The sequence below is a fragment of the Fragaria vesca genome, linkage group LG4, assembly GCF_000184155.1.
Source record: "Fragaria vesca subsp. vesca linkage group LG4, FraVesHawaii_1.0, whole genome shotgun sequence".
Taxonomy (NCBI): Eukaryota; Viridiplantae; Streptophyta; class Magnoliopsida; order Rosales; family Rosaceae; genus Fragaria; species Fragaria vesca.
The window spans coordinates 17,337,996-17,363,634 of NC_020494.1; the positions used below are offsets into that span (position 1 = coordinate 17,337,996).

The following is a 25,639-nucleotide window of genomic DNA, read 5'->3' on the forward strand; positions in this document are numbered from 1 at the left end:
AGAAAGTATATATCACTTGTTTGAACTCTGATGGTTCCCCAGTTTTACTCTTTCTTCCAAGGCCATTTGATAGCATAAAAGGCGCAAATCTAACAAGGGTATAGTTCCAAGGCCTGTGATGTTATGACAATAGTTATAAATTATTTCATTAGAGAAAGCTCTCTTTTTTTTTTTTAGGCAAGTTATTATTTCTGTACCTTTTTTCTTCTGTTTTTGAATAAATTTTTGTTATATTCTTACTGTGATATGATTTTCCAAAATAAATATACATGTCCTCGTAGTCGTATACAATACTCTCGATAGCTCCTCCATCAACTCAATTTAACATTTAGAGGCAGACAAGAGTGCCTAACCATGGGTAGAGGATGGCTCATCTTGGCTATCCAGGCTGCTTATCCAGGCCATTGTACTAATATTGGATGCCAACAATTCAATTACTTAATTCACTGGATGAACCGACTCAGACTCGATCGATTGGGCAATGTTTCCTTTTGATATATGAGAGCTTACATGATCGAGTCACTCCAAATCAACAATACGACAATACAATATTCAGATGAATCAGATCTATACCCACAATTCTTCAAAATCCAAAGCAACAAAAACACAACAGATATTACAACAAAAAACAGAAAATAAAAAATTGGCAGACGATTCAAAGCACCCTTGTGCGATCAATCCGAACTATAAATGACTGTGTCATAAAAAACTTGATGGAAGGATATGAGCTCGAGGGGGTCGTCCAACCAAACTCTCTCATTGACGCGACACTGATAATTCATAATAGGGCTAGCAGGCAAAGACTCATCCCTAACCGCAATAACAAGCGTGTACAAGTCTCCTGCTACCAGCTGAGAAAGCCCACTGACCACTCTCTGGAACACCAACGATTTCAGGGATTCCTTATTGAACTCCGACACGGCGAACTCCGCGATCTCTTTCAGGTGCGCGTCGTTGATGTTCACGCGCTGGGGACCCATTCCGGAAAGTAACTCTTCTTCTTCGGCGTCGTCAATGACGCGCCTGGGAAACATTCTAGAATGGTCGCCAAAGGCGAGGAGGGGAGCGAAGAGAAAGAGGGAGAGGAGGAGGAGGCTGTTTGGACGCATCTTGATGATGGTTTGGTTTGCGGTTGGTGGCTGGCGGCTAGGCTAGCGCTCTGCATGCCCTCTTTATATAACAAACCGAGGTACGTAGAATCCTGGTTGGGTTTGGAGTGCGGTAGTAGCAGATCTAGGATGAAATTTTTACCTGAGCTAGTTGTAACACTAAAAATAAAAATTTCAACGAATTCAACTTTCGAAGGTGCTAATTTTTTTTGTTAATTTAAGGGTCATGAAAGAGACAGTCGAGCTTGAGAATGTCAGACATTGAGACGTCGAGTAGCCTGCTAATACTACTAAAATTAGGAGGTAATGATGAGAATTTGAGAGCAGCGAATTAGCAATTAAGGATGGGGAGCAGAAAGACTACGTTTGTGAATTTTGAAATTGAGACTTCAGAGTCGATTATGTCTAGCCAAAATGACAGCAACTTGATTAATAATAACTAAAACGAATCTTTTCGTAGATGAGCGATGGATTCAAACTGGTAAACAAGGGTTTGCAAGGAAATTAGGACAAGGAAATTGTTTGAGCCCAGTGGATATTTTGGTCCGAGACTCAAGATAAGTCTTGGATTGCATTTGGGCCAGTACCTGTGGCCCTTTTTTAAATATGAAGCTCATGTCGGGTGGCGAGCTTCGGAGTCGTACGAGGTGGGATTTGACAAGGACTCCGATACCTCGCGAGATCCTCGTTTCAGTTCGCATAGGAGTCTACAGTGCTTGGTGAGGCGGGGCAGTATTAGAAGCCTAAGCGGAGTCTGCTATGGAGGTGTGTCACATGGATAGCGCGGTTCGCGGGCAAGCCGTATCCTTGTGAAGTGCTAATTGCTGAGTCCGAGTGGGTTTGTGATTTATCTCTATCAGCTAGCCGCGGGATGCTATATAAAGGAGCTCGAGGATTATTCAACACACACAATCAAATCATACAAAATTTACAAACTCTCGAGCTTCTCGAAACCCTAGATTCTAACGCACCCTTCGCTTTGGTCTACAGAGCCCGTTCGGACTCGCCCTTTCTTCCTGATTATTGCTCTGCTCGCTCTAACAGTGAGTATCGATTCATAGGTGAACATATGTTTGCTCGTAATCCCTCGTCCGCGAGGTGGCACCGAAAACCCTTTCGCTTGATTAGAAATCTAGCACAGCGCAATACATTTCGCACCCGCGCGGTGGCACGCCCCGCAACCTTGTCCTTTACTTTTGACTTCACCGGAGTTACGACTCTACCCTTGCTGAGACGCGAGGCCAAAACAGAATTTAAGTAAAATGCATTCTTCTTCATTTTCTTCAAAACAGTTGCGCATGCATCAGCTTATACTGTACAAGAGAAAGAGTCAAGCTAGGACTTACATACTTTCAGCTATTCAAAGAACTTGCTTGATAGATAATAAGACTACGGACTACAATTAGTCCTAATGCTGATTAATAGGATAAAAGAATGGACAAGGAGATTTGATCGCATCAATGAGAAGGTAGGTTTTTTGTTTACTAGAAAATTCTCACCTAGGCTTAAGCCCAGGTGAGCCTAGGGCTGGATCCGCCGGTGGGTTAGTGTCCTTGGCGATCAACGCACATTGGGTGCGACTTTTTGTGGCATTGAAATAAACCCTTACTCTAAAAGAAAACTAAATCCTAATCAAAACTGGAAAACAAGAGAGTCCTATCTTAATCCAAAAAACAAAAAAACGGTAAGAGAACATTTCAGCTCAAAAGTGAGTGCTTAGAACGGCCTTCAGTGGTACTACTCGGAATAAAGGCAACAGTGAATCTAAACTGCTTCCAGTGTTGATAAAAATTTACAGAAAGCTAAACTAGGTTGAAAGTAATATTGATGTATATATACGTGAAAACTAAAGGGAATTCGTCATTCCACTGCATTGATCAGTAACATCTCATGACACGACGAAATATGATGACTCAAGGACACCCCTCACGCAGTCACGCCTTTAGTTGTAGCCAGCATACAGAAACTGGTTATCAAGTTATAAACCCTCCATTTACTGTGCTGAGCTTATGATCAACTTTTACCAACATCATCGTTACAGTAATATAATCATGTAATCACATCATCATTATTATAAACTGATGAGAGCATTTATACTAGTAAATCTTCTGTTATTTACATCTGAATCTGTGGCATAATCTCCTGCAAATTTCATGAACTTTATAATCCATGAAGAAACATCAACCTCTAAAAGAGTCGGACCATATATCATACTGTTCCACGTCAACTAAACTTATGAAGCAGAATCCAGTGATCAAACTAAACAGCTCTTAATGTTCATCCATCAAGAAAAGCAAAATTTGAGGTTCCTCCTCCTCAAAGGTGGAAGCAGATTTTCATAAAGGAGATTTGATACCAGCATCCTCTTGGACCACGGGATTGACCCGAATTCTATCGAAAGACTTATTAATTACTCGATAGAAAGTAAATTTGGGTTCAAACAATTCTAACTTATTGTAATAAAAAAAATATCAAAGAAAGTATATATCACTTGTTTGAACTGTGATGGTTCCCCAGTTTTACTCTTTCTTCCAAGGCCATTTGATAGCATAAAAGGCGCAAATCTAACAAGGGTATAGTTACAAGGCCTGTATTCCTTGCAAGCTTGTAATGTTATGAAAATAGCTATAAATTATTTCAATAGAAAAAGCTCTTTTTTTTCTTTTCTGTTTTTTTAGGCAAGTTATTATTTCTGTATCTTTTTTCTTCTGTTTTTGAATAATTTGTTGTTCTTTTCTTACTGTGATATGATTTTCCAAAATAAATATACATGTCCTCGTATACAATACTCTCTATAGCTCCTCCATCAACTTAATTTTACATTTAGAGGCAGACAAGAGTGCCTAACCATTGGTAGAGGTGTTTGTACCCAATTTTGGTAAATCGGCCCTTGAAATATTGACCGATTGATAAGGAAAATTTGGTGCTTTATTAACAACATATCAATAGAATTTTATTATGAAATTCTATTATATATTAACCATCGGACAAGAAATTAAAAGGAAAGACAATAACGGCGATTTCTCATAATTGCCAATGTGCCGATATATAAAAGGGAAGAAAATAACGGTGATTTATCATAATTGCTGATATATAATCGAGGAAGAAAATGACGGCGATTTATCATAATTGCCGATATATAATCGAGGAAGGAAATGCCGGCGATTTATCATAATTGCCGATATATAATCGAGGAAAGAAATAACCGAGATGTAATTGCGTTTGAAGGCATTGATGACAATATTTCATGAGCAAGAGACAATCGATTCTAACAATGCCTCATGAAGAAAGTATATATGGTGCGATTAAGAAATGAGCAATATAGATCATAATCTTAATTCAAGTCATTAAGACCGAAATTCAAATATTTAGTTGTATTCTATTTTTTTATGAGAAATTTTATTTACACATGTCACATATCTAAATGCACACCCATATTTTTGTAAAAATTTAATTCCTCTTTTATCCCTCTTTAAATTTTTTTTTGACAAAAGCAAATGAGAAAAAAAAAACTACTCAATGTTGTCGAAACCTCTGGAGGTAATGAACTAATAATTCATTCAAGCAATGGCTAAGGTTCAATTTATTCAATTGATCGAGCAAGTGAAGAACTAAGGATCAACTCATAGTTACTGAATCAAATGGGAAAAAAAAATGAATAGTACTCTTTTATTTTGTATTGTCAAACACCTCCGCAGGTGAAGAACTAAAAGATTAATTCATTCAAACAAGTATTCATATAGGACTGTTTGGATTTACAGTAAACATAATTGCAGCTCTGCAATTTTTATAGGAGAATTTATTGACTGGTATAGATGTTTCACGTCATCAAAATCTCTAATTCTCTCATTTTTATTGTTTGTTTAATTCAGTAAACTTATAGATATTTTAGTTCACTAACTTAGAATTATTGTTTGAAAAACAGATTGATAAAGAGAAAGGGGGATGTAATTGCGGTTGTTGCAGTCTTGTAGTTGGCGAAGCGAGGGAAAGAATTGAACTTTAAGATAGTGAAAGATGAGGAAGAAGAGAGGGAGGGTAAATGAGCAAATAATGGGTAAAAAATGACCAAAATTTTTTAAGAGTTATGTATTAAGTAAACAGGGATATGTTAATAAAGTTACTCTTTTTTTATTGTGCATTTGTAATTGTATATATTCAACCCTCAACCTCATTGTAAAGGGTCATCGACCAACACAACTCAATTTAATACAAATACCAAGTTCTCTACAAATTCTCTACAATATCGATCATTTTTTTTCTTGTTCTATCGTATTTTTCTTCTTCTTTTTATCGCTTTTTAACTTTCTTCAATTTATTTTCATACAATTTATCCTTCCGCATCTTTAAAGTTCCATGCAATTTAGATTTCGTTATTTTACTACTTCAATTTCCGTTCTTTAAGCTTCATGCAATTTAGATTTGGTTCTTTTAATTTCCGCATTTTTAGGTTTTCGCAAATCTAGAACTATTATCGGTGAAAACGTTAAAAGTCCTTGCAACAAAGGTAAGAGAACCTAAAGGCCGAAACGGTTCATTTCTCGACCTACAATCACTTGGAAGAAGTCAATTTAGACGCAAAATTAATTAAAACCTCGCTTGGTCATTTGGATGCGAGTTGGCATGCCCGCGCACAACCAAGAATGATGATTGTTCTCAAGACCCTCAACCATCATCTCGGCCGAGACGATTTTTTAGCAAACAAGAGGAGGATGGCTCATCTTGCCTATCCAGGGCATTGTACTAATATTGGATGCCAACAATTCAATTACTTAATGTAATGCAATCCTTTTTAATTAAGTTCTATATATTCCGAATTTTCGATCGATCACTAGTTGAACCGACTCAGACTTGATCGATCGAGCAATGTTTACTTTTGATGTATGAGAGCTTACCTGATCTAGTCACTCCAAATCAACAGTATGACAATACAATATTCAGATCTGTAAAAATCCAAAGCAACAAAAACACAACAGATCCTATATCAAATGTTTCAACAGATGTATCAATATATCGTTTCTTCTGCGATCAATCCCACATTGAAATGACTGTGTCATAGAAAACTTGATGGAAGGATATGAGCTTGAGGGGGTCGTCCAACCAAACTCTCTCATTGACGCGACACTGATAATTCATAATAGGGCTAGCAGGCAAAGACTCATCCCTAACCGCAATGACAAGCGTGTACAAGTCTCCTTCTACCAGCTGAGAAAGCCCACTGACCACTCTCTGGAACACCAACGATTTCAGGGATTCCTTATTGAACTCCGACACGGCGAACTCCGCGATCTCTTTCAGGTGTGCGTCGTTGATGTTCACGCGCTGGGGACCCATTCCGGCAAGTAACTCTTTGAGGGGAGCGAAAAGAAAGAGGGAGAGGAGGAGGAGGAGGCAGTTTGGACGCATCTTGATGATGGTTTGGTTTGCGGTTGGTGGCTGGAGGCTAGGCTAGCGCTCTGCTTGCCTTCTTTATATAACAAACCGAGGTACGTAGAATCCTTGTTGGGTTTGGAGTGCGGTAGTAGTGTCCTTGGCGATCAACGCACATTGGGTGCGACTTTTTGTGGCATTGAAATAAACCATTATTCTAGAAGAAAATTAAATCCTAATTAAAACTGGAAAACAAGAGAATCCTATCTTAATCCAAAAAAAAAAAAAAAAAAAAAAACGATAAGAAACATTTCAGCTCAAAAATGAGTGCTTAGGACGGCCTTCAGTGATACTACTGAGAGTAAAAGCAACAGTGAATCTAAACTGCTTCCAGTGTTGATAGGTTGAAAGCTAAACTGGTTGAAAGTAGTATTGATGATGTATATATACGTGAAAACCAAAGGGAATTCGTCATTCCTCTGCATTGATCAGTAACATCTCATGACACGACGAAATATGATGACTCAAGGACACGCCCTCACGCAGTCACGCCTTTAGTTGTAGCCAGCATACAGAAACTGGTTATCAAGTTATAAACCCTCCATTTACTGTGCTGAGCTTATGATCAACTTTTACCAACACCATCGTTACAGTAATATATTCATGTAATCACATCATCATTATTATAAACTGATGAGAGCATTTATACCAGTAAATCTTCTGTTACTTAGATCTGAATCTGTGGCATAATCTCCTGCAAATTTCATGTACTTTATAATTCATGAAGAAACATCAACCTCTAAAAGAGTCAGACCATATATCATACTGTTCCACGTCAACTTCTAAACTTATGAAGCAGAATCCAGTGATCAAAGAACTAAACAGCTCTTAATGTTCAACCATCAAGAAAAACAAAATTTGAGGTTCCTCCTCCTCAAAGGTGGAAGCAGATTTTCATAAAGGAGATTTGATACCAGCGCTGCCTGCATTCATGCATTGAGACCAGCCCAATTCTTGAAAGCAACAAGTGCTTCCATTTTCCTAAAACTCCTCTTTCTCAATTTTGACACTTTAAGCTTCTTATGGGTTTCCATGAATGCCTGCTTGTACCTCCATTTATCCACAAAGATTTTCATTTCTTGAGATTTCTCAACAACTTGCATTACTGCATCAAAAAAGCCTCCCTTAACAAGAGCATAGAGGAATGCATCAACCATGTTGTGATCAAATTTAAGCCCTTTCTCTCCATCAACTGAAATATTTCTTTTCACCTCATGCCACAGCATCAAAACACAAAAATATTTCTCCACAGAAACGTACCCACTAATTAATGACAAATATGTCTGGTCATTAGGATTGTACTGCAAGAATACCATCCTTCTAAAAGTCCTCCTCGCATCTTCCAGTCGCCCAGCTTTACAAAAGGCATGAATAATTGAATTCCAGTCGTGGGTACCCACTTCAATTCGAGGGTCCTCCACAACCTCATCTAAGAAGGCCGCCATCAACTCTGGCCGGTGATTTTCCATTAAGCCTGTCATCATGGTCAGATAACTACCCTTCAAGTCAGGTGTTCTTGCTTCTCTCATGTCCCTAAACAAAGAGAAAGCCGATTGAAAATCTTGACTAGAAATAGATGCTTCTATAAGAGTATCATATGTTTCCGTGTCCAACTTCAGCCCTGAATTACTAATATCCATTACCAGTTGAGTTGCTTCAGCAGTCCTATGCTCTTTGCTATAAGCCTTCAATATTGGTACATACACACCAAGCCCCAAAGTACCTCCCTGAGCATTCATTTCATCCAGAATACTGTGTGCTTTATCTGATAATCCAATACCAACACAAGCATTAACAACACCGTAACCAATTGATCTATCAACCGCAACTGTGGAAGACTCCAGCTTCTGAGCTTCAATAATCAGAGTTGCCAACTCTTTCACATTTCCATTATCAAGAAATCCTCTAACAACTCGACAATACGTTTCTCCATCCAAATCCAAACATTCCCCACCACATTCTCTTAAACCCTGCAGAATAGTTTCTGAAACAAATTCCAATTTGCCAGACTTAACATACCCATTGATCAAATTATTCCTAAACACCCTTCTATCCGAAAAACCAAACCCACCCATTAAACCCTCCAACTCACTGATCTTCTCCCCCAAACCCTTCAATGCATACAAATAAGCAAGAAATCCAAAACTGCATTCATCAGGCCTCACACCCAATCCCACCATTGTCTCCACAACTTTCTCGGCGCCACTCACCGATTCAAGCTCACAACAACACCCCTCCAATGCTGCATTACAAGCAGCCAAATCCGGTTTCATAACCTCCATCTTCTCCTCCAAAGCAACCCTACAATTCTCCTCGAAAACCCGTAAAAACGCACCAAAGTTACCATTTCTCCTACTAATCTCAACCACAACACTCCCCCACACACTAAACGGCAAGAAAAACCTGTTCTTGAACATGCATTGAATCAAAGCAAAAGCAGGAGCAGCAGTGTTGGCACAATTCATGGCACCCAAAACAGACCCAACAGTCTCAAACTCCAAAAGCTCAGGGCTTTTCTCCACCACATAAACCACAGAAGCAAAAGCCCTCTTCAGATTATGAATCTCACCCAATGAAGCTAAATGGGTTATCATTGAATTAGTGAGGGACTTACTTGGGAAAACAGAGCTGCCTGTGAGGGACTTGAAGGACTTCCACGCCTCATCTGTGTTGTGGGTCAATAGGGACTTGTGGAGGATCGTCTCTAGAGTGGTGACGTGGTCTGGGGATAGGGTTTTGGGAGGTGGGGTTGGGAGGTCAGAGTGTGTAGATGGTGGGGTTTTAAGGGCGAAGATTGAAGGTTGGAGAAAGGAATAGAGGGTTGGGATTTCAGGGGAAGAGGAATAGGGTCTGCGTTTAAGCAAAGTGAAAGCTTTTCTCCACATTCTATGCTCAAACTCTCAAAGTCCCAAACTTTGCCTTCCTCCTCTGCTCTGTACTCTGTTTTCTATAGCTCAGAAATTCCTCACTATCTTGTTTGTTATTTATCAAATAGTACTGACCAAGTACACTAGCATCATCAGCTGGAATAGCTCAGCTGGTTAGAGCGTGTGGCTGTTAACCACAAGGTCGGAGGTTCGAACCCTCCTTCTAGCGTTTTTGGTGATCTTACTATCTTTTTTTTTTCTACCATTTCTTTTCTTTGTTCAAGCCTTCAAGGTGATTGCTTTGAGCAAAGGGACTTCCTTTTTGATCAGGAAGCAAAAAAAGGGGTCAACTTTATTGTGAGGAGGACTGAAGCAATCGGCGATGGAAGTGTCGTCGGCAATATCGGAGATTATATTGGAGGAATGGAATGGTTCATCTTCAACTAAACTCTCCAGAACTGCCACTATAACTTCGTCTCCTTCACTCGTCATCCAAAGGTTTCTCTTTTCTCCTGTGCTTTGTGTTTTTGGTCTTCACCCACTTTGTTTCTGATTAAAGTTCCGATTTTTATGCCGGTTTTGAAGATCCGGGAACCGGTTCGACCATGTTTGGCAGCGAATGCTTCAGGCATTTGTACCCGAGGCAAGACCCTTTTATTATTCGTCACTAGTTTTTGCTTCAGAATGAAAATAAGGCTTTTTGTTTGTTCTGATTTTGGTGGTGTTTGGTGGAAATGCAGGGCTTTCCTAGTAGTGTTACTCCGGATTATGTTCCTTTTCAAATGTGGGATTCACTTCAGGTACTGATTTATGCAACTTATGCTTTTCTGTTTCTCTGATAGTGTAAGATAGTGTGGTGATTATGTAGTATGGCTGATTAGTTGGTTTTCTTTTCTGAAGGGTCTTTCTACTTACATTCGGATGATGCTTTCTACCCAAGTAAGCGTTTCGGTTACATTATAGTTTTGTTGAATGTCCATTGCTGATCAGTGTATGAACGAGTTCTGTTGTGTTCACTGTAAGGCTCTACTGGGTGCTATTGGGGTCGGTGAGAAGTCGGCAACTGTGATTGGTGCCACCTTTCAGGTAAAAAAAATTTGTACTTCTAGCATTAGTGTCGCTATTTTTGGTGGAAGAGAGAGGTCTATTGAGTAATTGAGCCGGCTATACATAGTGAATTGGTTTTTTAACATGTGAATGCTGCAGTGGTTCTTGAGGGACTTAACTGGAATGCTGGGAGGCATCTTATTCACATTTTATCAGGTGCCATATTCTTGTTCCTTTATACACAGTTTACAGTGTAACATTCTGCTTCCTAATATGTCTTTTCGGCCTTGGATGCTTTTCAAGGAACTAGTATGGGGTGTTCTAGACTACTGGTTCTGTGGCTAAAGTTTTTCTTTACTGAGTATTTTCCATTCTGTTCTCTATATTACTTTACAAGTCCTTGCTGAGCATCACCTCTTTATATCAGGGCTCAAATCTGGATAGCAATGCTAAAATGTGGCGCTTAGTTGCAGATCTTATGAATGATCTTGGTATGAACTAACTGTTGTTTACCTTTTACTCTTAGTTTGGACTTTGGTGATGATAGTCAGAGCCTTGTACTGTCATTTTAAAAGAATCTTACCTAAAGAAGAAATGAAACAAAGAAGCAGTAATTTACAGACAGTCATTGACAATTTTTGTATGTGAACAGACTCATTTTGATCTATTGTTTGAATTTCTTCTTTTTTTCATTTGCATCTTCAGATGACATTAGATATTGTTATTTGGTTGCAGGAATGTTGATGGACCTTGTTTCACCTTTGTTTCCATCTGCTTTTGTGTTTGTGGTCTGTCTAGGAAGCCTATCGAGATCCTTCAGTAAGTTCTTGTATACCATTTGTAACATCACACTGTTATCAAATATTATGTTGTTTATTCATGGTTTTATGTTGCTTATTGTTGATTCATAAGTGTCAGACTGTCAGTTCTAATATGCCCACATATTTAGAGTTGTCAATGAGAATGCAATCTATTTAATGTAGTGCTCTTCTCGTTAGTCTTACTGTGGCAGTTACCGTTAAGGTCTCCCTATAGATATATGTTTTCATCAAGAGAAAAAAACAAAAGTTGAAAAATAGACGTGATCAGACTTTTGACTCTTAACATTTCTTCTTATCTAGCCGGTGTTGCAAGTGGAGCAACTAGAGCTGCTTTGACGCAACATTTTGCCCTTCAGAGTAATGCTGCAGATATATCTGCCAAGGTACAGCCAGTGTTTCTTCCATTATTATCTCGTTTTTTGAATTAACCTTTGTCCTAAACTAATAGGAAGGAAGTCAAGAAACTATGGCAACGATGATTGGTATGGCACTAGGCATGCTTCTTGCCCGTGCTACTATGGAGCGCCCCCTAGCTATTTGGTTTTCTTTTTTGTCTCTCACCATGTTTCATATGTATGGTAAGTCAACCCACTAGCGCCTGTTCCTACAGTCTTTTCAATGGTACTTATGGTGGCTCAATCTTATCTGTGCTGTTTTCAACCAATTGACTGAACACTTGTTTTTCCTGTGCAGCAAACTACAAGGCTGTCCGGTGCCTTGCATTAAATTCTTTGAACCCTGAGAGGTGCTCAATTCTTTTGCAGCATTTTATGAAAACCGGAAAAGGTATGCAGTTTACTGTTCCTTGTCATTCCCTACCACCAGCTCCTTATGCTTTCCTGTACCGGAGTTTATTAGGGTCATCAAAAACTCTCCTGAAAAGCAATGTATTAGCAGCTCTACATGATCAAAACGACCTCATTAAATTGATACAGAAATATGACTCTAGTCAACATATACTTTAAAAAACATTGAGTTGAATATTTCTGGTACCCAGCTATATATGCAAGAACTTGAGTGTTATATATGTTGATTCAAATGTAACTTTAACTGCTGATGCAATCCACATTATGTGTTGACAGTATATCTGTGCTTTATGTTGCTTTGAGACTCGGCTTCCATTACGTTTAAGCCTTTATCGTTGCTTTCTTTATGTGAGATTTAATGCCCGCGTCTGAAATTTTTTCCAGTTCTCTCCCCTGAACAGGTCTCTAAGATGGAGCATGTTTTACCCATATGGGTATCTTCATGGAGCTCAAAGAATTCAGAGTTCATGAATGTGGATATATGTCTAGGTGTCAGGGTCTCCTCACTAAATCACCTGGAAATGTGAGTTGTTTTCTCATCCTCAAAACTCATAGATTTTAGCTCTTAGGAATGTACTGGTATCATACAACTCACATTTTGCTCTTAGGAATGTACTGTACCAGTGGTATGTTTTACCAATTTTCTCATTTTGCACTTAGAATAGAAGCAGCTCTGAGCTGGCTCCTAGTCATCACTGCTATTAAGGAAGTTTATCTGTTGTGTACACTTCTGACAAATATGAATAATAATCTCAAACAGGAGGGAATTATTGCATTCTGTGAGCTCTCATTACAAGAAAGGTTGGTGTCTGCTTGTTCTTCTAACAAATGAATTTCAGCCATGAACTTTCCTGTTTATATATGTTGGTTCTGTGCTGGTCTTTTTAGCCAAGTACTTGCTAATGGAAAGGAAAGGAATTGTCTGCGTTGTTATGCATAAGGATTCTACTGCCACAGATGTGTTGCAGTCATTATTCCATGCAAATGCAATGGCGATTCTAATGGATAAACACCGAAATCTTCATTCTGAAAGCCAATCATGGATGGATAAACATTATGAAGCTTTCATTCAAAAGGTATTTTGTAAGCAGCTCGAAAGTTTAATACATTATACCCGTATGTGGATTTGGATGAGATGAGAAGGACAAGATACAGAGAGAGTATCACTGAATATGTTAAATTTGTATTGCAGCTAAAGTTATCTGGTTGGAAAACAGAACGTCTTTTATCACCGATGATCATTTGGAAGGCAAACTGGATCTGTGGGTCTTCCGATGGCAAGATTGACTAGGTACTGAAATATTGAAAAGAGATGATGTTATATTGACTTAAAGTTGTTAAATAGCCTTGATCAATCTGTTGAGGTTGCTAGATGACGAAATTTTTACAGCTGCTCTTCAAATTCAAACCCTCAGTTCTGGCCATCATTGGAGCAAAGAATTTTTTCTTGGGGGGCAGAATGTTTAGATTCTTCATGTTATATTACAAGTAGCGTAAACCTTGTAATTTGTAACAGAAATATATCAACCTCAGTAACATTACTTTTGTTGTTCAAATAGAATAATAGAGGAGTTGGACAAGTTATCTTCACCAAATCCGGGAAACCAAATGATACTAGGAATCTCTCTCCCATACCAAATAGGAAACTGCAAAAAGAAAAGGAAAAGAAAATTCACTCCCTAGTCAAATAGGATACTAACTCCCATCCTATATAAACAAACTAAAGCCTCTTCCTCTGCAATATCTACCGAATTACAACTCTTTCTCCTTTTCAGTAATGCTCACATCAATCGACCCAGTTATGGGAACCAAAAAGAGGAGGCTTTCAGATCAAAACACGATTGCAGGTGAACCATGCACCAGTAAAAAGAGGAGGCTTTCAGACAATGATACAATTTCAAGTGTATGCACCAGCACAAGTAAGAGGAAGAGGCTTTCAGCAGAAGAAAATATGACTTCAAGTAACGCATGCAAAACAAGTAAAAAGAAGAAGCTTTCAAGTCAGTTGTGCACCACCACAAGTAAAAGGAGTAGTAAAAGGAGAAGAGTTTCAGACAATGAAAGTGAGGTATGCAAAACAAATAAAAGGAAGAAGCTTTCAAGTCAGTTGTGCACCACCACAAGTAAAAGGAGAAGAGTTTCAGACGATGATGCCATTCCTACTAAAAGGAGGAGAATCACCTCCCCAACTCTCCCACCTGAAATCTTGGAGTTAATCTTCAAAAAGCTTCCTGCCTTGGACGCAGTTCGCTTCCCAGCAATTTGTCATTCTTGGAAACTGGCTGCAAAATCATCTGTTTCATCTACATACACACCTTTGTCACAACAACCACCAATGCTCATGCTCCCTAGTGTTGCTAAAGAACAAGACAAGTCTAGCAGACCCTTCTTCAGCTCCGCAGAGAAGAAATTCTATAGCATCAACAACGAGTTCCCACAAGATGATGAAACTGTGCTTTCCTCACATGGGTGGCTACTAATGTATAATTATAAACATAATTTTAAACAGTTGAACTTGCCCTATCTCTTTAACCCACTTTCTGGTGCTAGAATCAAACTCCCTGAACTCCCATTGATCACTGGCTATCGGCCACCTCCCTATAGAGCGGCAATCTCCACCGACCCGTCTCGCAACAACAATTTCATCGTAGTCATTGTGTTGAAACTATTTCCTCAAACTAGGGTGATATTCTTGAAGCATGGAGACAGCAAATGGACCGACTTGGGTGAGTTACATGACGATTTTGCCTTGAAGACTGAGATTATGTTCTATGAAGGCCAGTTATTTGTAGTATCCATAAACCACATTGTGGTTTGGGACTTCCGGGGTGAATCATCTCCCTCAAAAACTACGGATTTTCAAATCTCAGGGTTGAAGAGAGGGAAGGAGATGTTTACTTATATAGTGGAGTCACAAGGTGAGATATTGTATGTGAAGCAATTTTCAAGGATAAAACCTGATGACTTGTATGTCTACAGATTAGTTTTCAAGGATAGAGAATGGAAAAAGGTAGAAAGTTTGATCGGCCGCGCTCTATTTCTTGGTGGAAAGGAAACAGCAATGTCATTGTCTACTCGGAATTTCCCAACTGTTGAAGGCAACTCGATTTACTTAGTAGAAATATATCAGCCAGCAGAACCAAAGCTGCGTGAATTCAGAGTACTACAATACAACTTGAAGGTTAAAAAGAAGAAAAAACGAGAGCAAATAAAACAGTTCACAGTGAATGAAAGAAGCTATTATCCAACAAGCCTTTGGATATTACCTAATCCAATATTGCATGGGGAGAAGAAGCACAAATAATATTGCATGGGGAGAAGAAGCACAAATAATGTGAGACTGAAGCTGATTAGAACAAAACCAGCACCCTCCAATGTCTTTACCACTGTTTCACTTTGTAATGTAGGTTTTTTAACTATATGATTGATCTAACTTTTCAGCTTTTTTAGTTTTTAGATTATGAGTGTTCTTGTTTAGATCTGCCTAGTTGAACAGAAATGAAATGGAATATGATTGATCTTACTTTGTAATGTAGGCTTCTAGAAGTACTTTTAATTTCTTGCATTACTTGGCCATTAGCTGCAACTATCTATGGGAAAACATGGAACCAAATCTATGTGTGACATGTTGCTCAACAAAAACAGAAACTTAATAGGGTATCTTTTAACAGTTTAACTGCCATATTTTTTGTATCCTATAAGAAGCTAAATGTTTTACCAACCAACTGGCAGCATTTCGCTGCTATATATTAACACGATTCAGAGTTGAATACTCATTTTCGATGCCCTGATGATGCCATAAGGATTCCAACAGCTGCAATAAACATGAACAACATGCTGATAAGCAACACATATGTTCTTCGTGATGATTTTCGGTACTCTCCAAACAGAAGTATCCCCCAAAAAGTGCTCACTAGCGGAAGCGCCTGCGATTACAACAGCAAGTTAAAATTCATATAACAAAGATCTTTCCGATAATGTTATGTTGGTGAACTATCAATTTTAAGACAAATGTGTAGTTTCTAATCCGGAAACTGGCCATGTGTTTATGACATGAAACTGACCTGAACAGAATCAGCTGCTGCATATCCTGCAGCTTGACCTCCCATGAATTGGAGACCATTTCCAAATCCACATAGGACACCTGCCAAAAGGGCCCAACCCCTACCATTCCAGTCATTCAAGTAAGCTTTGAATGTTGTCTTAGGTAAGCCTAGTATAGGTCGGTAGAGGAAGATGATGTTTAAAATGATAGCAATGACAAAACAAGATGCTGAGAAGTAGAAAAACGCAGTATATACAACCAAATGAGGAACTCCTTTCTCCAAAGTATGCCACTGATCATTTGTGGCCACATTGAATGCAGGTACAAAGAGGGAGAAGCAAAATCCGGCAAAGAAAGTTATTGCCAGTCCAATAAAAGTGTTCTTCCCAAACACCTGCACAAACAGAATCAAGTTCACTCATTGTTGCATCAGATAATAGATGTTCAATATCAAAAGAAAAAGAGATACAAACATGGATGGCAAAACCACCAACCTTAATTGCTCTTCTGTTTTCTAGCTGTACAAGAAAATTTGCTGTCCCAGCCTTCGCCTTCTCAGCCGAAACATTTCCATTTTCCATATCCTTTGGCAGATCTATGGACAACCAAACAATGAAAGAAAATGAGCTATCATGTCATCAAGAGCAGTAACACAACTAAAGTATAGAAATGTTATGAATTCACAGAATTTCTCACTCTCAATTGGAATCACAGTAGAAGCCCTGTGATAACATTAAACTTTGTTTAGTAAAGATTAACCAACTACAGGTACTAGTTCACACTAACGTCATGTGACTCATGTCACATTGAAAAATTTCTCAAAGCAATTACAGATCAAAGAAACATACTGTTCTCCCTCGTTCTTGTCACTCGGCAAACTGTCAAGTTTTACTTTGTTATCAGCTGCATTGGATGAATGAACAGCAGAGCCAAGACAAACCGCAATCAAGAAGCAAGCAACACCAGGGAAAAGAATTTCTGCTCTATTAATTCTGTCATCTAAGAAGTAATTCAATGTTGTGCCTGTTACATTAAAAGGGAAGGATTAGACAGTCGGTTCAATATATTGCCAAATGTTGTTCAGTGCAGAAACACTAAATAGTGACCTATTACAACTGTAATGCTTGAAGTGATCACTTCTGTCACTGACAGACCAACTAAAGCCCAAGCATACTGTGTGGCTAGATTTCCAAGACTGAGGACTATCCCTCCGGCCATTGCGAATAAAACAGATGGCCAATTATTCTGCACATTTCATCACAGAAAACTCACATACCAGTTGAAATAAGTAGAGACTGAAACTATGTCACTAAGAAAATTGCAAGCCATAATGAAAAGCCTACTAATAAAGTACCAACAACATACTTGAGAGAGAAATGAAATCCCTAAATAACTTTCAAAGTTCAAACTCACCTGTGAAAGTTGAGTTAAGAAATTAGGCTTCTCATGTGTGCTACTGCCTATCTGACCAAATGTGAAGGCAATGAGTACAGCAACCAACAAATTGGTGATGGAATAATCCAGATAAGTATGCTGAGGAAGCCGGCCTCGTCTTTCTAACATAGTCAGGACAGCAGGCCATGTCCCTAGGAAGACCAAGGCAATCAGCATGCATGCTATAGCACCTCCTTTGCTTTCCACCAGATACATCTCTAACCAACTTAAAATGTTCCACTAAGATGGTAAAAGAATCAGCAGTGGAATACTAGAAGACTTAGAACTTGCACATATATGGATGATTCAATATCACTCGCTGCTGGATTAATCCTGTTATATGAAGAAGTTGAACTTGAGTTTGCAGCAAGAGAAATTATGTAAAAGAGTAGAACACAATCATAACAGCCTGTCAACTGTGGGAACACCAGAGTTGACTACAACTCAACGTTTTGAAGTACAATACAAGATGAAGAAAAACATACTCAATCCAAAAAGTGTTATAACCACAAGTCGGCAGACACACCATAAGCTTTTCACGGCAATCAGAATCGGAACCGGAAACTCATATTCTTCTTATAGAGGACTGAAGACTCTTTTCAGTGAATCCCCTTAACTGCAGAAGCTGACTTGCTCAACATAAACACTACAGAAGATGTAAGGCCATGGATAAGATAACACAGACGTGTTATAAAAGAGTTTCATTGTTTCAATTTATCAGAATAGCCCTATATGACTATTTTATGGTTTGAAGCTGGTTTTTCGTATGTGATGTGATAGAAAACCAAATTCTATGCCAAACTGGAATCTTGACTATAGATTCCCTTGGATATCATTAGCCGTAAGAGAATCAATTATTCAATTTTGATGCCTATAATTAATGTCTAAGGGTCAAATGAATTGACAAGCTCAATTTGTTAATTAAGGAAAAGGAAAAATATTCATAGCAATCAAAATCAACTTGGTTCATCTTTCAAAGAGAAACTTTTATCAAAGATTAAAAAGAATATTACAACTTTCATTTCTATCCTTTTTTAACTGCCCCATATATTTTTTTTTCATTTCTGTTGACTAATTTACATACAAACTCCCATCTTCAGTGGAGCATTTCATATTTGGAAACACCTCCACAACTCATAATCTTCCTGATTGATGATCCCATTTTGATCTTCAGTATTTTCTCGCTTGAACATTCTTGATTCATAAGTTACACAGAGGTACACAATTTCCTAACAAGGACTCTGCAGTAGAACACTCATGTTCTTTGCCCTGCTGATGCCATGAGGAGAGCGACAGCAACAATAAACATAAACAACATGCTGATAAGCAAAGCATATGTTAATCGTGATGATTTTCGGTACTCTCCAAACAGAAGTATACCCCAAAAAGTGCTCACAAGCGGAAGTGCCTGCCATTACAACCTCATATGCATTAAATCTATGCATATAAGTAGGCATGTTCACTAAACATGCATGAATGTCACTTGCTGAAAGACAAGTACAACATGCTAAGTTGTCAAACAATTAATCAATCTTGTTCACTTTGGTAAAATGTGTTTATATATGTCATGAAACTAACCTGAACAGCATCAGCAGCCGCATATCCTGCAGCTTGGCCTCCCATGAATTGGAGACCATTACCAAATCCACATATAATACCAGCCAAAAAGGCCAAGCCCCTACCATCCCAGTCACTCAAGTAAGCTTTGAATGATGATTTGGGTAAGCCTAGTATGGGGTGGTACAGGAAGGTGATATTTAGAATGATGGCAATGACTAAACAAGATGCTGAGAAGTAGAAAAACGCAGTATAGACAACCAAATCAGGAACTCCTTTCTTTAGGGTGTTCCACTGATCATTTGTGGCCAAGTTGAATGCAGGTGAGAAGAGAGAGAAGCAAACTCCAGCAAAGAAAGTTATGGTCAATCCAGTAAAAATGCTCTTCCCAAAAACCTGCAATAACAGAATCATATCGAAAAGTTTACACATTGATCAAAAGACGGAATCAATTTTAAGTACTAGTGTACAAAAGTCAACCTTAATTGCTCTTTGGTTCTCAAGCTGCACAAGAAAATCTGCAGTCCCAGCCTTCGCTTTCTCAGCATACTCATTTCCAGTCTCCAGGTCCTTCCCATCTATGGATATCCAATACTATTTTAGATAAAGTACCATCTCATAAAATACAACATCCCAAGTATAGTATAACATGTTATAATTCCAAAATATTTCTCACCCTTATCTGGAATCACACTTGAAGGCCTGTGATAACATTAAACATGGTTTAGTGAAGATTAAAAGAAAACTGCTGATAACAAATTACATAACAAACAGAAGAAAAGTACTTTTCTCCGTCTTCTGGAACACTTGGCAAATGGTCAAGTTTTACTTTGTTATCAGCTGCATTGGATGAGTGAACAGCAGAACCAAGACAAACCGCAATCAAGAAGCAAGCAACACCAGGGAAAAGAATATCAGCGCTGTTTATTTTGTCATCTAAGAAGTAATTCAAGGTAGTGCCTGTTACAATTGAAAAGAAGAGAGTAAACACAATGTTGTACATATTGCAAAATGTGAATCTAAGATACTTATAAGTACATTCCATGGTTGTGCAGCACCCACACACGGATGGAAGAAGAGAAATAGACCTATGACAACCGTGATGCTTGCAGTGATCACTTCTGTCACCGACAAACCAACTAGAGCAAATGCATACTGTGAACAAAGATTCCCAAGGCTCAGGAATATCCCACCCGCCATTGCAAATAAAACACATGGCCAGTTCTCCAAAAACTGTCATCACAAGAAGACTTAAAAACCAGTTGAAACTGAAACTATGTCACTGCTTTACAAATTCCATAGCCAAGAAGCAGCATCTTCATCATTGAACATGGAAAGCATACCAGTAATGAACTAATGACACACAACAAAAGGTAAAGCACAAAATACACATGACTGAAGTTTCTGCATATCATACGATCATTACGAATGTTTGAACTGAAAAATGACACTTCTAACTCACCTGCGAAAGTTGGGTTATAAAATTGGGCTCCTCAGCTGTGCTACTGCCTATCTGACCAAATGTCAAAGCAATCAGAACAGCAGCCAAGAAATTGGTGATAGAGTAATCCAGATAAGTATGCTGAGGAAGCCGGCCTCTTCTTTCGAGCACAGCCAGGACAGCAGGCCATGTGCCCAAAAAGAACAAGGCCAGCAGCATGCATGCTATGGCACCTCCTTTGCTTTCCACCACATACATCTTTAACCCCCTCGAAAAATTCCACTCAGACGGCCAAAATATCAGCAGTGGAACTTCTTTAACCCCCTCGAGATCCTGCATATGCATAGCTCCACATCATTCAACAGAGAAAAAGCTTGCACTAAGAAAAAGCATTCACCACTGAAAGGACTACATGTCTAAGAACCAAAGCAAAAAAACACCCAACTTTTAGGTATCTACAAGTCAAAGCCTGCCAAACACATTCTATGGATTCAAAATCATAGTGGGAGATAATCCCAAACAGATAATACATACCATAACAGAGGAAAAACGAATTCTGAGGAGGACCCAGGAAGCTCAATATTTTCAGGCTTATACCAAAATAAGAAAAATACAACTAATTCAGTTTTGTACAGCAGAAGAAGAAAGATTCACCTACCAATCAATGAAGTGTTGCACCCACAAGTTGAGGAGGACCCAGGAAGCTGTGTCATCAGAGTTGCTTTCACGTCACTATCAGAATCTCTATCAGATTCTCATGCTCTGACAATAATATGTAACATCCAGGAACCTTATATTTTATATTCTCAAATGAAACTGAAAGAATCCCATTAAAGGAAGAAGAAGAAGAAGCAGGTTTCACGAAGCAGAAACACTAATAAGGATGTTACAGTAACTGAGTAAGAGTGCAAACCATGAAAATGAGAGAAAAACTGAAGAAGTAGATAAGAAGAAGCTGGTTTCCAGTTTTGATGTGATAGAAAATGGTGGTGATATTCATATTCTAAGGTTTCTGGCTTGACTCAAATGTAGTTAGCTGTAAGAAGAAGCAAATGGCTAGCTGCCCAAAATGTATGTCACATATATTTCCAGTCCACACATACGAAAGTTGATGTCAGCGCTACACGAGCTGAAGCAGATAACGTACTCTGGACCCTAGTAAGTACGTTACAAGTTCCAATGATTGCCTCTAATGAGAAACAGAATTGAAGAGGTGACAGAATTAGGTATCTGGATTAGGTTTGAGGTTCCATCTCCGATGTGACACGTGAAGTTGATCATGAATATTCATATCTTTATATTTTAGAAAAAAAAAAAAAAAAAAACAAACATTCGGGTTAAATCTTCTCCGTTATGACACCTATAAAAACATATTCAACAAGTTTGTTAAATTTTTTTGTCAATTTCAAAATTTAATATATGAGTTGGCAATGTCATTTTTGACTCATTTCCTTTCCAACAAAAGAGTTAAATTTGAAACTTATTTTATTATTTTCATAATTTATTTTCATAATATTATACATATAAAACTGTTTCTTAGAGGAAGAAGATAAAACAACGGGGAAATAGAAGAGAGAGAGAGAGAAAGAATGATAAAATAGTGAATGATTTTTTCCCTTAGTTGTGTCAAATTTGACTATAGAAACCATATTGTCAATTACACGTGGAATTAACTACTTTGTTGGAGAGTTTTTTAAGTTATCAAAAGTAACTGTTAGGCTGCCAACTAAGATTTAACTCATTTGTTGGAGTTGCTCTAAAATTCTTCATGAACATTCATTTCTTTAACCTTATCAAAACAAAAGGAAACAAACACTTGCACGTATTTTCTAACTATGAACACGTAATGAAATTATCTATTTTCTCAAAAAGAAAACAAACACTTTGTCTATTGTCCTCCTCGTTTAAGCATTCATAGTAAAAGGATACCAGTTGTATCTTTCCTGAGGCCTCAGATTATTATTATTACTTCCTAGAATACCAACAAACGAATTCATAATCTTCTTGATTGATGAACTTATTCTGCTCTTCATAATTTTCTTGCTCTACATATAAATGAGTTATACAAACATATACAAATTTCAAGACAAAGAGTGAATACTCATTTTCGATGCCCCGCTGATGCCATGAGGACGGCAACTGCAACAATAAACATCGTCAACATGCCAGTAAGCAATACATATGTTCTTCGTGACGATTTTCGGTATTCTCCAAACAGAAGTATGCCCCAGAAAGTGCTCACAAGTGGAAGTGCCTGCATTACAACCCGCAATGCGTATAAATTGGCAAGTTATACTAGCTAAACATGCACGAGTATGTCATGTTAAGTTGTCAAACTATCAATATGAGTTTCTTATTTGCGATACAATGTGATATGTCATGAAACTAACCTGAACAGAATCAGCTGCAGCATATCCTGCAGCTTGGCCTCCCATGAATTGGAGACCATTTCCAAATCCACATAGGACACCGGCCAAAAGGGCCCAACCCCTACCATTCCAGTCATTCAAATAAGCTTTGAATGTTGTCTTGGGTAAGCCTAGTATAGGGCGGTAGAGGAAGATGATGTTTAAAATGATAGCAAGGACAAAACAAGATAACGAGAAGTAGAAAAACGCAGTATAGACAACCAAATGAGGAACTCCTTTCTTCAAAGTATGCCACTGATCATTTGTGGCGACATTGAATGCTGGTGAGAAGAGGGAGAAGCAAAGTCCGGCAAAGAAACATATGGCTAGTCCAACAATTGTGCTCTTCCCAAAAACCTGCACAGACAGAATCATTCTCTTTGTAGTCAGGATTGGTCACTCACTATGCAGAAGAGAAGCAACTTGAAGTCGAAACACGAACCTTAATTGCTCTTTGGTCCTCAAGCTGTACAAGAAAGTCTGCAGTTCCAGCCTTCGCTTTCTCATGTGCACTCTCCAACTCCTTCAACCCATCTATGGATATTCAATATCAAGAGAAAATAAACCACCATCCTACTATGTATGCATTAGAGCAACCAGACAAGCATATGGTAGAATCTTATAACTTAAGAGAATTGCTTACCCTTATTTGGAATTTGTTTTGAAGCCCTGAGATTACATTAAATTTGGTTCAGTAATGATTAACCAACAACAAAATTGTTAAATGAACCATTATATCCCACCATCACAAATTTAAAAGCTAGGACAGAAGAATATACTTTTCTACATCTTTTGGATCACTGTCAACACTGTCAAGTTTTACTTTGTTATCAGCTGCATTGGATGAGTGAACAGCAGAGCCAAGACAAACGGCAATCAAGAAGCAAGCAACACCAGGGAATAGAATTTCTGCTCTATTTATTCTGTCATCTAAGAAGTAATTTAATGTTGTGCCTGTTAAATTTAAAAGGCAAGATTAGACAGTAGGTTTAATATACAGTATTACAAAATGCTTATCCAAGAAACATAAAAACATATTATACGGTTGTGCAGCACCACACTGATTGAAGGAGAGAAGAGACCTATGATAGTTGTGATGCTTGCAGTTATCACTTCTGTCACTGATAAACCAACTAAAGCCCATGCATACTGTGTAGAAAGATTTCCAAGGCTCAGGACTATCCCACCCACCATTGCGAATAACACACTGTGAAAATTATCCTGCCATGTCATCAGAGAATACTTAAAAACTAGATGAATACGTGTGACAAGATGCAGCATCACTCATCATGGGCAATCAACTCTGATACGTTAAAGGAACAGGAGCCACTGAGTGGTTTGTAAAAGTGCAATATTTCCAACCGCATTATATCAGTCCAGTTTCAGAATTTTGGAGGTGCAGTGCTGAATAAATAATCTAGATTGCCAAACTCCAGCTCATGTAAATAATCATAACCGGTGATCATGACTCACATGCAAGACTTTCTACAAGGGGGATGCTTTGCTGTGTTGCAGGGTCCAATCTGGCATTGAATCGCAAAAATTCCTTCACTGAATTACGAAAACACAGTACAAGAATATATGCAGGGCTTTTTCTAAATTATATGAACATCAAGGACAATTAAAAATCTTCTTTTTCCATATGAGTGAGAATTGGTTTGTGGCCTTGTGGGTAGTTGGGTTTGCATAGCCTTTAAGCATATGACTCATATACCAGCAAATAGTAACAAGAATAGAAAAGTGCTAGTGAAGAAATGCACATGACTGAAGTTTCTTCATAGGAACATCCCTATTTTGAAGTATGAATAATCATTATGAAGATCAAAGTTGAATCTGACCTGTGAAAGTTGAGTTATAAAATTGGGCTTGTCAGGTGTGCTACTGCCTATCTGACCAAATGTCAAAGCAATCAGAACAGCAGCCAAGAAATTGGTGATAGAGTAATCCAGATAAGTATGCTGAGGAAGCCGGCCTCTTCTTTCCAGCATAGTCAGGACAGCAGGCCATGTCCCCAATAAGATCAAGGCCAGCAGCATGCATGCTACGGCACCTCCTTTGCTTTCCACCACATACATCTTTAACCTCACTCAAAAACTTCCACTCAGACGGTAAAGGGATCAGCAGAATAACACCAGAAAGATCCTGCATTTGCATAGTCAATATCACTCACTGGTTTCCTATCGGTTTCTAACAAAGAACAAGTTCTATATGTATGAATCAATTGAACAGGAATTTTCAACAAGAGAAAGCATTCATTACTGAAAATACTATATCAAAATCATAGGCATGGTACAGAGAGTGGGAGATTCCATATATAAACTACGTACAAATACCCCAATAAACATGACAAAAGTCCATTTCTGAGGAACAACAGAATTGCCTTCATCATCTACAGCTCAACAATGCAGGTCTTAGACAAAAATAAGAAGATTAGAACAAGAGACATTAGATTATATATGGATATATGAAGAAAGAAAGGATCCCCTACCAATCAGATAACAATGTTGTACCCACAACTTGAGGAAGATCAGCAGAACCCAATGATCATTTCCAGGTCCAATCAGATTCTCATATTCTTGTTACAGCATGGAAAAACCCAAGAACCTCATTCACAAAGAAAAACTTGGGTTTGTTTCAATGAATCCAATTGAAGTAGACTTTCAAAAAACACTTT

At 38.3% G+C, this 25,639-nt stretch overlaps 7 protein-coding genes and 1 non-coding gene across 8 annotated transcripts; 2 read left to right on the forward strand and 6 right to left on the reverse strand.

The window, feature by feature from the left end:
* Positions 1–674: 674 nt before the first annotated feature.
* Positions 675–1,109, reverse strand: LOC101312437 (cysteine proteinase inhibitor 1-like). Its single transcript, XM_004298327.1, has one exon. It carries the CDS (start codon positions 1,107–1,109, stop codon positions 675–677), a length of 435 nt encoding a protein of 144 aa, XP_004298375.1.
* Positions 1,110–6,137: 5,028 nt separating this feature from the next.
* On the reverse strand, positions 6,138–6,515 carry LOC101312723 (cysteine proteinase inhibitor 4-like). Its single transcript, XM_004298328.1, has one exon. The coding sequence runs from the start codon at positions 6,513–6,515 to the stop codon at positions 6,138–6,140; it is 378 nt and encodes a 125-aa protein (XP_004298376.1).
* Positions 6,516–7,181: 666 nt separating this feature from the next.
* LOC101310983 (pentatricopeptide repeat-containing protein At1g69290-like) lies at positions 7,182–9,424 on the reverse strand. The gene has a single exon (XM_004297189.1). It carries the CDS (start codon positions 9,422–9,424, stop codon positions 7,469–7,471), a length of 1,956 nt encoding a protein of 651 aa, XP_004297237.1. The 3' UTR covers positions 7,182–7,468.
* A 137-nt stretch (positions 9,425–9,561) lies between these two features.
* TRNAN-GUU lies at positions 9,562–9,635 on the forward strand. Its single transcript has one exon. It is a non-coding gene; the product is annotated as a tRNA-Asn (tRNA).
* Positions 9,636–9,709: 74 nt separating this feature from the next.
* Positions 9,710–13,521, forward strand: LOC101311271 (UPF0420 protein C16orf58 homolog). Its single transcript, XM_004297190.1, has 15 exons — positions 9,710–9,904; positions 9,992–10,049; positions 10,147–10,206; positions 10,307–10,345; positions 10,430–10,492; positions 10,613–10,669; positions 10,881–10,944; positions 11,189–11,272; positions 11,575–11,657; positions 11,723–11,852; positions 11,968–12,060; positions 12,465–12,603; positions 12,841–12,881; positions 12,969–13,156; positions 13,273–13,521. The coding sequence occupies exons 1-15, from the start codon at positions 9,789–9,791 to the stop codon at positions 13,369–13,371; spliced, it is 1,314 nt and encodes a 437-aa protein (XP_004297238.1). The 5' UTR covers positions 9,710–9,788; the 3' UTR covers positions 13,372–13,521.
* Positions 13,522–15,685: 2,164 nt separating this feature from the next.
* LOC101311562 (ureide permease 2-like) lies at positions 15,686–18,200 on the reverse strand. The gene is made up of 8 exons (XM_004297191.1): positions 18,045–18,200; positions 17,539–17,892; positions 17,232–17,370; positions 16,974–17,148; positions 16,822–16,847; positions 16,620–16,720; positions 16,145–16,519; positions 15,686–16,006 (listed from the first exon to the last, which is right to left on the reverse strand). The coding sequence occupies exons 2-8, from the start codon at positions 17,773–17,775 to the stop codon at positions 15,854–15,856; spliced, it is 1,206 nt and encodes a 401-aa protein (XP_004297239.1). The 5' UTR covers positions 17,776–17,892; positions 18,045–18,200; the 3' UTR covers positions 15,686–15,853.
* A 335-nt stretch (positions 18,201–18,535) lies between these two features.
* Positions 18,536–20,986, reverse strand: LOC101311851 (ureide permease 2-like). The gene is made up of 7 exons (XM_004297192.1): positions 20,579–20,986; positions 20,205–20,349; positions 19,902–20,076; positions 19,793–19,818; positions 19,597–19,694; positions 19,138–19,512; positions 18,536–18,967 (listed from the first exon to the last, which is right to left on the reverse strand). The coding sequence occupies exons 1-7, from the start codon at positions 20,900–20,902 to the stop codon at positions 18,815–18,817; spliced, it is 1,296 nt and encodes a 431-aa protein (XP_004297240.1). The 5' UTR covers positions 20,903–20,986; the 3' UTR covers positions 18,536–18,814.
* A 1,672-nt stretch (positions 20,987–22,658) lies between these two features.
* Positions 22,659–25,106, reverse strand: LOC101312144 (ureide permease 2-like). The gene is made up of 6 exons (XM_004297193.1): positions 24,804–25,106; positions 24,048–24,186; positions 23,776–23,919; positions 23,408–23,499; positions 22,948–23,322; positions 22,659–22,811 (listed from the first exon to the last, which is right to left on the reverse strand). The coding sequence occupies exons 1-6, from the start codon at positions 25,038–25,040 to the stop codon at positions 22,659–22,661; spliced, it is 1,140 nt and encodes a 379-aa protein (XP_004297241.1). The 5' UTR covers positions 25,041–25,106.
* Positions 25,107–25,639: the final 533 nt, after the last annotated feature.

Bases quoted from the DNA above. Each gene is read 5' to 3' on its own strand.
- LOC101312437 (XM_004298327.1), bottom strand. From the start codon at position 1,109: ATGCGTCCAAACAGCCTCCTCCTCCTCTCCCTCTTTCTCTTCGCTCCC.
- LOC101312723 (XM_004298328.1), bottom strand. From the start codon at position 6,515: ATGCGTCCAAACTGCCTCCTCCTCCTCCTCTCCCTCTTTCTTTTCGCT.
- LOC101310983 (XM_004297189.1), bottom strand. From the start codon at position 9,424: ATGTGGAGAAAAGCTTTCACTTTGCTTAAACGCAGACCCTATTCCTCT.
- LOC101311271 (XM_004297190.1), top strand. From the start codon at position 9,789: ATGGAAGTGTCGTCGGCAATATCGGAGATTATATTGGAGGAATGGAAT. The intron at 12,604-12,840 runs GTGAGTTGTTTT...AATCTCAAACAG, and splicing joins TCACTAAATCACCTGGAAAT to GAGGGAATTATTGCATTCTG. The intron at 13,157-13,272 runs GTATTTTGTAAG...TTTGTATTGCAG, and splicing joins ATGAAGCTTTCATTCAAAAG to CTAAAGTTATCTGGTTGGAA.
- LOC101311562 (XM_004297191.1), bottom strand. From the start codon at position 17,775: ATGTATCTGGTGGAAAGCAAAGGAGGTGCTATAGCATGCATGCTGATT. The intron at 17,371-17,538 runs GTGAGTTTGAAC...TGAAATGTGCAG, and splicing joins TCTTAACTCAACTTTCACAG to AATAATTGGCCATCTGTTTT. The intron at 17,149-17,231 runs GTCACTATTTAG...TTAATGTAACAG, and splicing joins AAGCATTACAGTTGTAATAG to GCACAACATTGAATTACTTC.
- LOC101311851 (XM_004297192.1), bottom strand. From the start codon at position 20,902: ATGCATATGCAGGATCTCGAGGGGGTTAAAGAAGTTCCACTGCTGATA. The intron at 20,350-20,578 runs GTGAGTTAGAAG...TTGTGATGACAG, and splicing joins TTATAACCCAACTTTCGCAG to TTTTTGGAGAACTGGCCATG. The intron at 19,819-19,901 runs GTACTTTTCTTC...ATGTTATCACAG, and splicing joins GTTCCAGAAGACGGAGAAAA to GCCTTCAAGTGTGATTCCAG.
- LOC101312144 (XM_004297193.1), bottom strand. From the start codon at position 25,040: ATGTATGTGGTGGAAAGCAAAGGAGGTGCCGTAGCATGCATGCTGCTG. The intron at 24,187-24,803 runs GTCAGATTCAAC...ATGACATGGCAG, and splicing joins TTATAACTCAACTTTCACAG to GATAATTTTCACAGTGTGTT. The intron at 23,920-24,047 runs GTCTCTTCTCTC...TAAATTTAACAG, and splicing joins AAGCATCACAACTATCATAG to GCACAACATTAAATTACTTC.